The sequence below is a fragment of the Alosa alosa genome, chromosome 14 (assembly GCF_017589495.1).
Source record: "Alosa alosa isolate M-15738 ecotype Scorff River chromosome 14, AALO_Geno_1.1, whole genome shotgun sequence".
Classification (NCBI taxonomy): Eukaryota; Metazoa; Chordata; class Actinopteri; order Clupeiformes; family Clupeidae; genus Alosa; species Alosa alosa.
In genome coordinates this window covers 28,042,667-28,055,147 of record NC_063202.1, presented here as the reverse complement: position 1 = coordinate 28,055,147, position 12,481 = coordinate 28,042,667, and the positions used below count along the sequence as shown (strand labels likewise).

Below are 12,481 nucleotides of genomic sequence, written 5' to 3'. Positions count from 1 at the left end.
ATGAAGGTGTACACCAAGTTTATTTTGTACTCCGGCTTGTCTGGCGTGGAACCGAGGCGTTCAAACGTAAGTCATAGGCCTACGTCAGTGACACGCCCCTCTGCAGGCGGGAACTGAACCAGAGCCCGTCTCTGACTGAACTCCACTTTGCCCTCATAGACATGAACTAGGACGACCCATCTTGCTACTCATTCATTATCTTTGGCTGTACTCTGTTTTGTTGAAGACCTAGGTCAGTTGTTGGAATTGTTTCTTCACAGAAACTCACAAGCAAATCCAAAAAACAAGCGTCAAAAAACATCATTTTAGATGTGTAGGCCTATGGCAATTTATTATGCTTAAGACCAATGCATTTACTGAAGTGTAAAAACAAACAAACAAAAATGTTACATCATTTCATGTGATAAATTTAGATTAGGTTAGATTAGATTCAACTTTTGTCATTGTGCAGAGTAGGCCTACAAGTACAAAGACAACGAAATGAGGCTATAATGGCAACATTGCATCAGTCATAGCATACAGAGCGGTTACCAGGATGTCAACGCAAAAGGTATCAGCCAACGCAAAAGGGTGCAAAAGGTATCAGCACAATCTTGCACAACCTTGGCAGACACATGGGGCCCATAGCCTAGGCCCTAGACTACATAGGCTATATAAACATGTGGTAGTTGTTAAACCAGGTGAATAAAATATGACAGTATGTAGGGTTTCCCAGTGCCATTTGTAGTGGTGTTGTAGATCGATACAACTCAAATCCAATACAATAATAGTTATTTACAGATTCATAGATGTTCTGTAGTCTATCTATCTAGGGCTTAAAGTGTTCAGGCACTGTGCCTGAATTCTGGCATGAGCTGGTATGCTAAAGATTTGAAAATAGGCAATGAGACTACAGTATAGGCTATATGACGCCCTTATAAATGTCTGATAACTTCAGGCACAGACATTTTCATTGCTTTAAGCCCTGTATCTATCTCATGCATAAGTCTGGAGCCAATGAAAAATACATGATAATAATTTAAGTGTGTCAAAAGTATTGTTTTGATATCGATAATAAGTCAATAATTTTGATACTTTCTTGATTTGATTTGGGAGCCCCCCACCACACCAGTGGAGATTTTAGACTTTACACAATATAGACTCCCCCCAACACACTCACTGAAAAGGTGGCTTCATGTCATATGTTTGTATTTCATACATGATGAAATTCATATTCATATTAAGTTTATATTATTTATGATCTACGTAATTACCAGCTAAAATACACAGTATAGTTGAATATTTCATATTGATTTTTATTTTGACTTACATTTTACACGATTGTCATATTGACTTACATTTATCTTTAATGTCATTACACTGAAGGCTATAGTGTGTAGGTCAAATTGAGTGCCTGTCACTTTAAGAACGTGAGAGTAATTAGGCTTCAGTCATGGTTTTAGGCTATAGCCGAAAATAGACATAATGCATACGAATATGTATGCAGTTCATTATGTTTTCTATGTAATTAGTTTAAATAAATGTTCAAAAAGAACACAATATTCAAGCAGCAGTTCATTATTTTGGGGTGCTATAACATTAGAATTACAGCCCGAAGTTGGAGACCAAGTAGAAATGTGCTGCAATTTAAAAACTGGGTGTTCATTTTGACTTTTTCTCCCATTGCAGATCATTTGCAGATTAAATGTTAACTAAATGTTAACTAAAAATTAATTACAAATGGACTTCCCCTGAATTAATCGATTTGTAATAATTCATAGTCATCTGATCATAGCAATGTTCTTTTTCATTAAGAACATACAGTGGATCTTGGATAGCTGATGGGTTGAAACCATCTGCAACCAAATTGACCTTCATGTGCTTGAATGTCCCTGTGACCTCCAAGGAACTCTGAAACACAGAAGAAAAGGATAGTAAAGAGAAATTAAAACATTGTTTATGGTGAATGTTTCATATTGAGACATTACGAATCTCAATAAAGTATGAATCTGGAAAAAGTATACCAACTAGTCAATAAAATTCCCATATAATTATGTACACACATGCATTTCAATACACTATAGGGCATACCTTAATCCGGATGAATCTTGGTTGAGCGTAAGATGGTAAGTTATTGGCCACATGTGTGAAAGTCTCAGAGCAGTGAAACTCTCTACCTGCTTTTATTGTTACAGTGGCCATGCCTATCCTCCCTTCGTGACCTGGACAGATTTGCTACATCTTAGATGATAAGATACAGATCTTAGATCTAAGTCCACAAACTCTTCCTTGACAATGAAATCATTACATGTATCTCACATTTTACCATAGCACATTGTACCTGGCATTCTGACACCATAGACAGTGGCATTCTCAATGAAATGCAACTCTGTCAGGACATCCTCAACCTCAGTTGTGGCAACATTCTCTCCTTTCCATCTGAACGATTCAATAAATAAAACACAATATCTTGTTGAACATTTAACAACAATATCAGAAGGCCCACTCATTCATTAACTTTACTGAATAAAGATAATGGATCCTATCATGACAGTCTAAAACGCATGGTCACTGGCTGAAAGCTTATTTGAATTTAGTGGGATGTCCAGTCCACATTGGGAGTGTCAAACGTTGGGCGTTGGGCGTAAGGGATAATGCCCGACGAGGTGTCCATTATCAGAAATAAATGGACGACGCGGAGGCGTGAACCGTCCGACGCGAAGTGGAGGACGGTTGCTTACACGAAGTCCATTTATTTCTGATAATGGACGCATCGAAGGGCATTATCCCGTTTATACCATGGTCACTTACGAAATAAATAAATATGAAATCAATTAATACTAAATGAGTTTTAGAGCTAAAAACATTAGTTTTTTCAGCTGTTTACAGTTGATTCCATTGTTGCGAAGCCGTCCTACTATCGTTGTTATAGTTACCATTCATAAGCATTGATATGGAACGGCGATTAAACTTTTTGTTACCAGATCTAGGGCCGTATTCACAAAGCCTTTTATCTTACCACTAGGAGTACTCCTAAATCGCACTAAAAGATTTTAGCTAGGAGTTTTCTCTTAAAAGTTATTCACAAAGCCTTTCAGACCTACAGTAGTCTTAGTAAGGAAAAATGACAACTCCTAAACTAAGAGTGAGTCTTCATTGCTATGGATGACGTCATTACTCATGCACGAGCTTGACTGAAGTGACCACCTTGATTGGCTGATGATTGTAACGCGGGAATGATTCCAAACACCTCCCTTACGATGATGAGTGACAGGTCTGAGAATGCGTGCGCTACACAAGTAGTGCGAAGGACAGAAGATGATGAATAACTGAATAAAAAGACCTAGCCTAAATTAATAAAGAGTAAGGCAAAACAAATAGCCTAGTAGCCTAATGAAACATAGGCCTACGGATTGATGCAGTATCTTTGCAACATTATTAAATTAATCTGTCACCATATGCCTACGTTTGCAAAGAGGAGAACATTTTAATTTGATTCACAATGAAACGTTACATTTAATTTACATGTTAACAATGAGTAGTTTTGGTTGTTGTTGGTGGCGTTATTGCATTCCTTTTATGAATGCAAAATTGTTCCCTTGCGATTGAAAGCTCCTGTTGCCGCATAGGCTACGCATTTCAAAACATCGCAATGTGAATTTCTTGAATTTCCCCTTGAGGATCAATAAAGTATATATCTATCTGAAATGCCACAAAAAGCTGTTTGTGAATAGGTCTTAGTGAGTTAGGACAGAGACTTTCTAATGAGGAGACACAGCACTCAAAAAATACTCCATAGAAATGCATGGGGCTAGTTTGTCACGCCAATATGGCCGTTGTCTACACATATCCCACCCCTTCCTAGGCAAAACGTCGACATGTGAATACATTGAGCCAATCATGTGGTGTGATGTGAATACATCGTGCCAATCATGTGTTGTGATCTCGCCGCTGGAGCAAGATTGGTGTCGTGAAGCCTTGTGCTCGCGCAGTTCGACCCAAAGACTGTGCCCGATGAGTGCCCATAAAACGTTGGTATATGGCCGCCGAGTGGAGGGACTTGCCTAAAAGGACTTTGGTTAGGAGTCCTCTCGACTTCTTTTAGGCTGTCCCAGACTTAGGTGCTACTTTTAGGTCTAAAATGCTTCGTGAATTACTTTTAGTGAAAAAAATTAGGAGTCCTAAAGTTAGGAGTGACACGCCCATTATTTTTAGGAGTTGCTCCTAAATTCGCCACTTAGGAGCTACTTTTAGCCTTAAAATTCTTTGTGAATACGGCCCCAGATCTACTTCATAGGTGTAGTATATCACTTTTTAAACGACACCCTTTTCAACCTAGACCATGGTATAAATATATATATATACTCCACACTTTTTCAATATCAAATTATATTATGATTACGACCTTGCTTCCTTGACTGTCTCTCTAATGAATCCTGTTCTGACCGCTTATATAACGTTTTCTTGTTTCTTGTTGTTCTTGTTGATATCACAGCTTGCTTTTGTTAAGTATCCTTTTAAATCCCCACCATCTTATTATGATGGTGGTGTATTGCACAGTAATATTCAGATGTGTTACATTTAAAAGACTTCTTGATACACAAATAAACAATACCTGACCAGAAAATAAGCGGTACCTGAAAGTCTCCCCAATCCGATCCTGAAAGTAAATGAAGTTATCCTGATCGATCATCAGCAGATCTCCACTATTTAGATAGAGATCTCCTTTTTGAAAGACATCATGTAGCTTTTTATTCTCTGTTTGTTCAGGATTTCCTGCATATCCTAAGAAAGGAGCTATTCTGGTAATTTTTGATACCAAGAGACCAGCTTCACCTACAAAGCAACATTTGGAAACATTGTTTTTGACAATGAATTTATGACAAACAAAGCAGTGCAAAATACAACATTTGAAATTTGATTATTGATATGATTGAGATAAAAAGAAGATTAAATAAAATATAGGATAACAGGTCAGTGAAAACATTTACATGTAAATGTAGGCTACTACAGTGCACTTCATTTTGGGATTGCATTCAGTGTTTTCCACAGAATTTGATTCAATTTGTGGCGGTAGCTGAGTTGGACAGCAGGGGTGTATAGGTCTAATTGAATGCCTGTCACTTGAGGGAACCCAAAACACTTTTCCATTTACATCGGGATTTTGCAAACATTCAGTGTCAGAGTCAATAAAATGAGACCATTCAACGAAATTGACAAGCAGCTGTAAGTAGGCTAAGCATGCTAAATTCGGCATCCAAACAGTATTCTAACGTTAGCTTTGAAATACTGCTTGATTGCATAACTTAACTTAGTTTAGTCTCTTCAATGTAGCCTACTATGTTGTGATAAGATCTTAGCAGAGTTAACTTCAATGCAGCAGTTTTGAACAAATTTGCGCAGCATGGTCACCATGCTAAGCGGATTTAATAGCAATTTAGCTAGACGTCTTCTATGCAATGCTTCTATGTGGCAACAACAATCCTTCAACAACCGTGAATATTTTGTTAAATGCACATGCAGAGGAGGGGCAGCGGGCTACGAGAGAGAGCGGGGCGGGGCAAGGAAAGGCTGCGTGCATAAAAAGCGCAGCTCAATGGCAATGCAAGGATTTGATCTTATATTTATTTTAATTTAATTTAAATTTAAATTAAATTAAATTAAATTAAACATAGAATATTTATGTGTTGCGGCCGATTTTTATTTTGTGGCGCCCCGCCACAGATTAGTCAATGTATGGGAAACACTGGCATTTGTTCTGAATTTTTGAAAGTGTAAGCTGAACTAACCCGTTCAGCTTACACTTAATTGATTAATTCTTAGAGTTATGGTTTGTATATTTATTTTGTTTGTTTACATTATTGATATTTGATATTGTTATTGATATCATTGTTATTATTACTATTTTGCTTAATGTAGGCTTACCAACTTTTTAAATTGTATACTTGTTCATTTGGACTATTGTAATGCTCAAATTCTGTATAACTAAAGTGTCTTAAAAGCGTCTGCTAAATACAATAACCATAACAACATTTTTGTCTCAGTGAGTGATTACAAACTGACCTTGAGGTGTGGCTATGCACAAGCCATTGGAGTCTCTCACTGGTTCCTCTCGCTCTGAATCAAACTTTATTAAACCATAAGGGAACAGTCTCTGCAAAGCAACAAAAACAATGTTCAGTGCTCAATTTTCTCAGTTACAAATGTAAAAAAAGAGGAATGACTTACCTTATGGAAGAAATTAACTCGGCCTATTGCACCAATCTTTCCAGGGTAATTCATGAAACTTATGTTGCCATCGGATGCTGCATAAAACTCCTTGATGTCCAATTCTCCAAAACGACTCCTGAAGTTGCTCCAGACATCAGCTCGGAGTCCATTTCCTATAGCGAGCCTGACTCTGTGTTCTCTGTCACTGAATTTCTATGAGTGCAGTTAGATGATATATTTTCAATCAGAATCAGAACTAAACTAGCCAATCACATGTATGTGAAACCATTACATTCCTCATGAATAATTCAATTGCAAAAAAATCTGTATTTTTGCATTCTCATTCAAAGCCATACTTTTAGTATCTGAGGATGGTTATGATGATACCTTGGGTGAATTGCAGAGGTAGCGTAATGTTTCACCTATGTACTGAATGACAGTCACATTATACTTTCTGCAGTCATCCCAAAACTGTGAGGTAGAGAACTTTCGTCTCAGGACAACTGTTATACCTGGGCACAAGAAAGAAATTATGCTATGAATTTTACAAGTACTTAGAGGTTTACTATGCCGATGTCAAGCACATTTGACAGAGCCAGGAAGGTACTGGTGAGCTGTGGCTGAGTGAGAAAGGTCACAAACTGGATTTGATTGGATAAAAAGGTGCTGAGGTACACAGAGATTGATTGGATTTGACTGAATGGAAAATTGATGAGGTAGGACATGATGACAGGAAAGACAGTTTTAACATCGTCATCATCATCATCATCATCATCACAGATATCCCAAACAACTACTCCTTCTTGCCAATCCCACCCATCCCTGTCCATATGGAGCGCAATATCAACACAGAACAGTCACTGTCATTGTCCTACAAGCAATTAATTATTTTTTTTTCAGCAAAAAGTCCTGTACTGGCAGTTCTATTTTTCCATGCTCATATTGTCCGTGGGGTTACACCAATACCCTTGGCTGACATTGTAATTGACACCAGATGCCTGAAGTTACTTTATGCTCTATATGCAAAAGACTGAATAAGGCTTTATTCAATTAATCCATTACAGGTACAACTCTTTGGATATATAGTGATGATTTTATGCTGCATGTGATGATACAAATACTGCATATTGTATTTAATATGTTGAAAGAGATAATTGCAATTGTATAAATTATTTGGCTAAGTATCTAAATGTTAAAGCTGCAGTTGGCAAGTCTGACAGATTGAGGGGACGTAGCCAAAATGTTGAATGTTTACAACTCTCATGCCCCTCCCCCACTACCACCAAGCACCCTCTCATCAAGTTTGTGCTCGTCAGTGCGCACCAGACTGCACCAGACTGTGATTGACAGTCAGATCTCACACAGCCCTGCTCTGATTGGACCAGAAGAACCGGGAGCTGTGGATTTTTGCAAAACAAATAACAAGCTGTAGGTGGAGGTAGAAGTGCATTTTTTTTCCCCTAAAACCGGCTGATTTATGTTGTTCTGTCGGAGCATAGTGTCGGTTTCAGTGAATATGGTAAAAAAAATCTTGCCAACTGCAGCTTTAAAATTTTGGAGAAAAAAGATAGTCACTTAATACAGAATTCCGCAACTATCGTCTATGTTGTGAGTGAATGATTAACTGGAGTTAGTGTAAGTGTCCTGAACTTTGAATGTGGTCAGAGTACACCTTGGGCACAATGTGACTGAGCTGGACCTTGCTCTAGAGTAAATGAAATGACTCTTTTCAAGCTGTCTCTTATAGTTCATATTTAAAACTAAAAGACAGCATTCACTGAGCTGAGGATTTCCTTGAAATGTGTCATATCCATGGAACAACATGCTTTAAAAGCTCTGATCTGATGAGGTCTAGGAATGGTAGCCACAACACACATGCAGAGTGCTTGTGTTTTGTTGTTTTGTAACACAAGTTTTGATTGTATACCCCCCAGACACACACACACACAGTTGTCTTGTTACCACTTACCCCGCTCTATGGCTCCACACACCCCTATGAGGAGGCCTGCACCATGGTAGAGTGGGAGGGGCGTGTAGATCACATCATCTGAGGTGACCCCAGCCAGGAGTAGAAAGACAGAGGGGCTCCAGACCTTATCATGAGTTACTAGGCCAGCTTTAGGGAGACCTAGGGAGACCCGTTGTGGATTAAATATTTTATAAATGATTATTAACTTAATGTCCATCTATAGTACTATATACAAATATGAATACATTTTAATCAAATATATGCATTGAAATTAAAATACCAACTAAGAGAATGTGTATAACATTAACATTGATAGAGTCATTGTGCTTATCATGAGGTAGATATAATGCAAAGGCCAGAGCACCTGTGGTGCCGGATGTGTAAATGTACAATGCTGGGGATCCCATGGTGACATTTGACCTGAATGCTGGTGGTACAGGCTTATCTGAGGCATTCGCCATCTTATCTGAGAGGGCCTCCATCCCCTCTGCGTCACACTCCTTACTGAGGATAAACACTGAGACATTCTGCTCTCTTAGTGTTGGAAGCACTTCAACAACAGGGTCCTTCAAATCTGGAGAAAATCATTACAAAATGATAGCCAAAGAAGCTTAGACAATAGAGGTATGCACAGTGCTGAATTGCTTAACCCAGGAATGTTTTGTATAGGTCCTATATAGCTCAAGTATTTTCAAATTAGTTAGCAATTTCAGATCAATTAGACTTCAGTCCCTGGAAAATGAATCTGCTGATTGACAAGTTACATGCTGATCACTTACCTCCTGAAGCAATGAGAACACTAGCATCACAACAGGAGAAGCAGTGTAGCAGAGATCGTGATCTGATATTGCAATTCAACAGGGAGACTGCACAGCCAAGTTTGCACAAGCCGAGCCACAGCCACACAAAGCAAGGCTCGTTAGCCACGAACAGAGCTACAGTATCCCCCTCGCGCAGTCTGGCCTGGGTCCTCAATGTCCACGCCACTCGATTGCTCTGCCTGTCAATGTCCTCATATGAGTGCACGAGACCCTCGAAAACAATGAATGGCTTGTCTGGTTGCCTTTTGACAGTGTCCAAAAAACAGTCCAGGATGGTGTAGAAAGGCTTTTTCTTTCGGAACTCTTTTCTCCTTGAACTCACTTTTAAAAGTTTCAAAATGTACACACAGTCATGTCTAAAGTAAGGAAATCGGATGTAAAGCCCAATAAAAAACAAAACTACCCCAAAACAAATACTGAACAAAGTTAACATATTGACAGTTCCGAACAAGTCTGCTCAAATTTCTTCCAGACAAACAAAACCAAAACATAACACTACAGAAGTTTGGAATCATTTACAAAGCTGAAGAGCCCTTTTTTTCCATCAAAAAATAGTACTAGGAGTCATTATTGGGCATTGTGGCCACCTTGTGGCAAGAAGTAGTATAACAGCTAAAGAGAAGCAGAAGCAAAGTCTGGGAGGAAAAAAAGAAACAGGCCTGGAAGATGTCTCTGAATGTGAGCTGAGAGGGCAAACATGGTCACCAAAGTGCATGTTCTGGTAGGGCTGGGACGGTATGGATGTTTTCTTACATTGAAAGCCCCTATAGCCCCCCCACACAAAAAAAAAATAAATAAATAAATAAATAAATAAATGGATTATGGATTATGAATTTTGTGCCGCCATCAGCCATCACAGCCAATTAAACTTTAGGCAGCTGCAGCAACTTCAAAGACCACTGGACCAAATGCTTCAGACATGAAAGAAATAAGCAGTTTATCAACAAGGCTATCATGATTTAAGAACTGTTACAGTCATGACGCTTATGCTAATGTTACAACGGTAAGCTACCGCACGTTCTCTGAGTATAAATGTCATAAGATGGTTCATCACATTACACATCATGACATTACATAGGCCTACAGTAGGCCTACGTGTACACATGTGCAGCAGGGATGTAAATTAAATATGTTTTCTACCTGCCACTGTGGCTGGTGGATTCCAAAATCTACTAGCCACTCAACTTTTTTACCAGCCACTAGAGAAACGGCATGAAAATGTGATATCATGATTATAGTAGGCTACCCAAAATGATCACGGTAATCGGCATTATTGCAATATGACTAAAATGTGCTGAGTTTTGCCCTAAACCTGTCCTCCAAGCACAGTAGCAACAAAACTAAAGGTCAACCGAACCACATTCATTTGCTATAGTGTCTTGTCATAAAAGTGGTGTGGCTCCTTTAAGACTCCGTTTGTGTGAGTTCTGGAGCATCCTATTCACCCCTTGCAAGTGACGTCACGTTTTGTTCGCGCCACAGCAAAATAGCCTAGTGGACAGCAAGAACACGAATCAAATCAATGGGTTGTAAATGGGACATATCGCACAGCTAGGAGATTATAGTGAGATTTAACCGTAGTAATGCCCTTCCACGACTGTTGGCTTATTGTTTGGAATACAACATCATCCCATGTTCTTGCATAGATATATTTTGGTTTGTTTTCTTTGTGTTTCGGGAGTATTTCAACCACAATTGCATGCTTATCTCCTCAGTGTATGAAGCACAGCAGCGGTTGCTATAGCAACCATAGACTCTGAAAAGGACGACAGATAGCACTTAGGCAAAGTCTTTGGCAAGATCTGAATGTAAACAGATAATACCGTTCAAGTTTTTTTTTTATTTCCGATTTTTTTCAATTCTTTAACTTAAGACATGTAAGAAGTAAGTTTATTCGCTGGGCAACGTACAAACTGACGAGTTACATTAGCCCTAGCACTATGAGCTACGATAAACGTTAGCTAGAATAGCTAGCTTCTAAGTGTGGCAGCTAGTTATTATTTCATGTTCTGATATGACATTCTTAACGTTTTGACTATGTTACAACTGATAAAAGCAAGACAAATAAAGTAACCAAATCGCTTTGCAATATTTTAGTCCAGAAATACTTATGGGTGTTCATTTACCATACTGTTAATTACAGTAGCCTAATGTAACGTTATCTCCCCTTGCTGTTACCACCAGTTTTAATAACTTTACATTTGCGATCATGACCCATTTCATCTAACAACACCACTGGCATCTTCTTTGACTATCAGACCCCAAACAGCAATACATTGAACTACAAAGATGTTATAGTAATGGTGTTCAGTTCATCATAATCTTTATGACATAATGTAATTTGCCGTCCAGCATGGAGCCGTCACGTGACTTAAGTCACGTGTCTGCAAGGGGTGAATAATCCAACTTGATCTAACTATAGTGTACATAATCTGATTTAAATATTTACAGGTATCAAGGCTATATTTAACATTTAGCATTTATTTTCTATTTGGCCGTAATGAAATCATGCACTGAACAATTTAAGCACAGCTCAGCTTTAAGAAAAGTAATATGCATGCTTAGCATTTTGTGAAACTACATTGGAAAAACTCTGTTTGTACAGTTATCTAGCCGATATTGTTAACATTTATTTTGTATTTGGCCTTATCATATATGACAAAAGCCCAACATTGGAGACCGTGTAGACATTTGCTTTAATTTCAAAACCGGATTACTCGGGAACGGCTATAACTTGTATAAGGGAATGCTTTACACCTTTGCGTTCGGTAAGTTCTTCTGTTTATTCTGATACGGTTTGTAATTTCTTTGAATGAAAAGTTTGTGAGATATTCCATCACGACGAATGGGTGTGGAGATGGCCGTCTGTCTGCCTCATAGGTCTAAATAGCAGCGTGTCGCGGGCCGGATTAAAATACCTAGGCCTACGGGCCAATTCAAAAGAGAACTATTTACGTGAAAATATTAGCCTGTGAAGATATAACTCAGATCCACAGATCTCACTAGATTTATGTCTATGCAGTCATGCTGAAATAATCTAGCAGTGGCACATGAAAGCATAGTGACAGTTTCTTAATGGTAGTGAAGTGAAAGTGAAGCGTTGCACCAGTGCCTATAGGCTATGCTGCGGTGGCGGCTCACTACGAGTTGTAGAACTTCAAATCAGCGCGATTTACCCTTATAGGCTGGTAACGTTAGGCTACATGATCCCTACAGACACTTTCTTATTTTTAACCGTCAATAAGTATGAAAATTAGACCGGATCTGACTATTTGTGGTACGCTAGCTCTACCCGCCACAATGGCTGGTAAGTTGACCAAATTCACCCGCCAGCGCACAAAACTACCCGCATTTGGCGGGGGGCGGGTGGTTAATTTCCATCCCTTATGTGCAGGCCAATTATAGTGGGATTCAACTTCATGTAGCCTAGGCTAGCCACCTGCAGACGTCTAAACTGACTGCATAACTCTGAGATTCTGCTACGTTTTCAAACCGGAATTGT

The 12,481-nt window shown here is 38.8% G+C and overlaps 1 protein-coding gene across 3 annotated transcripts; it reads right to left on the bottom strand.

Annotated features, from left to right (window-relative positions):
* Positions 1-119: 119 nt before the first annotated feature.
* Positions 120-9,721, bottom strand: LOC125307564 (very long-chain acyl-CoA synthetase-like). Of its 3 annotated transcripts, none has more exons than XM_048263606.1 (10): positions 8,938-9,721; positions 8,523-8,732; positions 8,159-8,317; positions 6,577-6,701; positions 6,208-6,402; positions 6,043-6,133; positions 4,617-4,815; positions 2,321-2,418; positions 2,071-2,201; positions 120-1,890 (listed from the first exon to the last, which is right to left on the bottom strand). In XM_048263606.1, exons 1-10 carry the CDS (start codon positions 9,410-9,412, stop codon positions 1,714-1,716), a joined length of 1,860 nt encoding a protein of 619 aa, XP_048119563.1. In that variant the 5' UTR covers positions 9,413-9,721; the 3' UTR covers positions 120-1,713. The 3 variants fall into 3 exon arrangements, 2 of the variants coding, with proteins under 2 accessions (XP_048119563.1, XP_048119564.1); XM_048263607.1 differs by having other exon boundaries at positions 8,523-8,675; XR_007195744.1 differs by having other exon boundaries at positions 1,802-1,890; positions 2,071-2,220.
* Between the last annotated feature and the right edge of the window lie 2,760 nt (positions 9,722-12,481).